Consider the following 1,433-nt stretch of genomic DNA (forward strand, 5'->3'; position numbering starts at 1 on the left):
TTCCTGTCTTAATAAAGAGTGTTAATCATGCCACAATGAATGGCTGTTTTATTGTGCTAACAGAACTATGCTGCCAAATACCTGTCCTAAACTAATGTTTAAATCTACCTTTTCAAGAGTTGGCCATCAGGACTGACACCAAACTGTACTCTTTTTATTACTATGTTTCTAGTAAATTTGGCAATCAATTGCTTTAAATTCTTACTAATTATAACAACACTAGTCAGAAATACCTGTAGTTAGAGGCATCTTTTGCTTTGTTGCAGTTGACAGATGAGCAACATAGCATAGCTCTCAGTTCTTACATGTATATGATCTTAGCATTTTTACATGTTCAGAAAGGGAAATAAAATAAGACAGAGGCTTAGCTGCCTGATCGGATAATAGATCTGTCTTTATCCTTGGGAGAAAGGATCTATCTTCTGACCTATTGGGTATTTTCAACATGCATTACACAAAACCCTTTGAAAGTTGTGTACATATGTGCACACATTTATGTGCCTGTGTGTATAATATGTAACATAAATATCGGAGCAATGCCGCTGGTTGAAAAAATAGCTTTGACACTGGCAAGGGAAGTAATTTAATCCAGGATTCTGTTTCTTTAGCTGGATGAGTCCCTCATTTTACATGTGTCTTCTGGCTTATGCAATAGGAGAATACACCCACTTTCTGTGTTTCTTGCACCTACTACAACATTAATAGTAGTTCAGGTAGTTGATTTTGGCTTTTCTGCTTCCCCCAATGTTTGGAACAAGTAACTGAGACCCGTTTTATTATAATGTAGGCATTCTGTCAATTCAGGAATCGGGCAGAGGAGTTAAAAAGCTCCATGTTCAGGGCAGAATAATGACTTGCATTCTTTTTTTTTTTCTCCCAGTTAAGTATCACCATGTTGGTAAGCTGCTGAAGGAGGGGGAGGAACCCACTGTATACTCTGACGAAGAAGAGAAAGATGTCAAGGATGCAAAGAAAGACTAGAGAGTGCAGCGAGGAACAATCTGGTTTTGAATTGTAAAGGATCATTTGTAACATTCCACTTCTGTTTTATAAGTTGCAACAGCAGCAATGCTTACAAAAGGTCCAGAGTTACAGTGAGTTGCTTCTATTCAAAGGTTTTCTTTTCAAATTCAGTGGTAAACTACTAAAGGTCTGAGATTTGTCTTCCTTTAAAACTGCATAATCTGAAGTGTGCACAAAAAATGTCTGTGCAAAAGTAAATCTTGGCAATAAAGGACTACTCCTGTTTTTCTTCTATCGTCATTTAGTGCAGAGTAGGCTGAAATCCAGATTTTAACTAAGAACCTAGCACTGCAGGCACAAGCATGAGAGTAACTTCACGTATGCAACACAGATTCCACTAACTCTTGTTTCACATTAGTTCTGCAGGATCTGGGCCTTGGATTGTAATTCCTCCAGAAAAAGGGCTATAT

At 37.7% G+C, this 1,433-nt stretch overlaps 1 protein-coding gene across 1 annotated transcript in view; it reads left to right on the plus strand.

Moving 5' to 3' along the window:
- PGRMC1 (progesterone receptor membrane component 1) overlaps positions 1-981 on the plus strand; it is a gene marked incomplete at its 5' end in the record, with an annotated part of 2,404 nt that extends 1,423 nt beyond the window's left edge. Inside the window, one exon of the mRNA XM_010019658.1 lies at positions 881-981. Within this exon, the coding sequence (XP_010017960.1) occupies positions 881-981 (101 nt within the window). The remainder of the gene's footprint in view (positions 1-880) is intronic.
- Between the last annotated feature and the right edge of the window lie 452 nt (positions 982-1,433).

Source organism: Nestor notabilis, unplaced genomic scaffold (genome assembly GCF_000696875.1).
Source record: "Nestor notabilis isolate BGI_N333 unplaced genomic scaffold, ASM69687v1 scaffold23428, whole genome shotgun sequence".
Lineage (NCBI taxonomy): Eukaryota > Metazoa > Chordata > Aves > Psittaciformes > Psittacidae > Nestor > Nestor notabilis.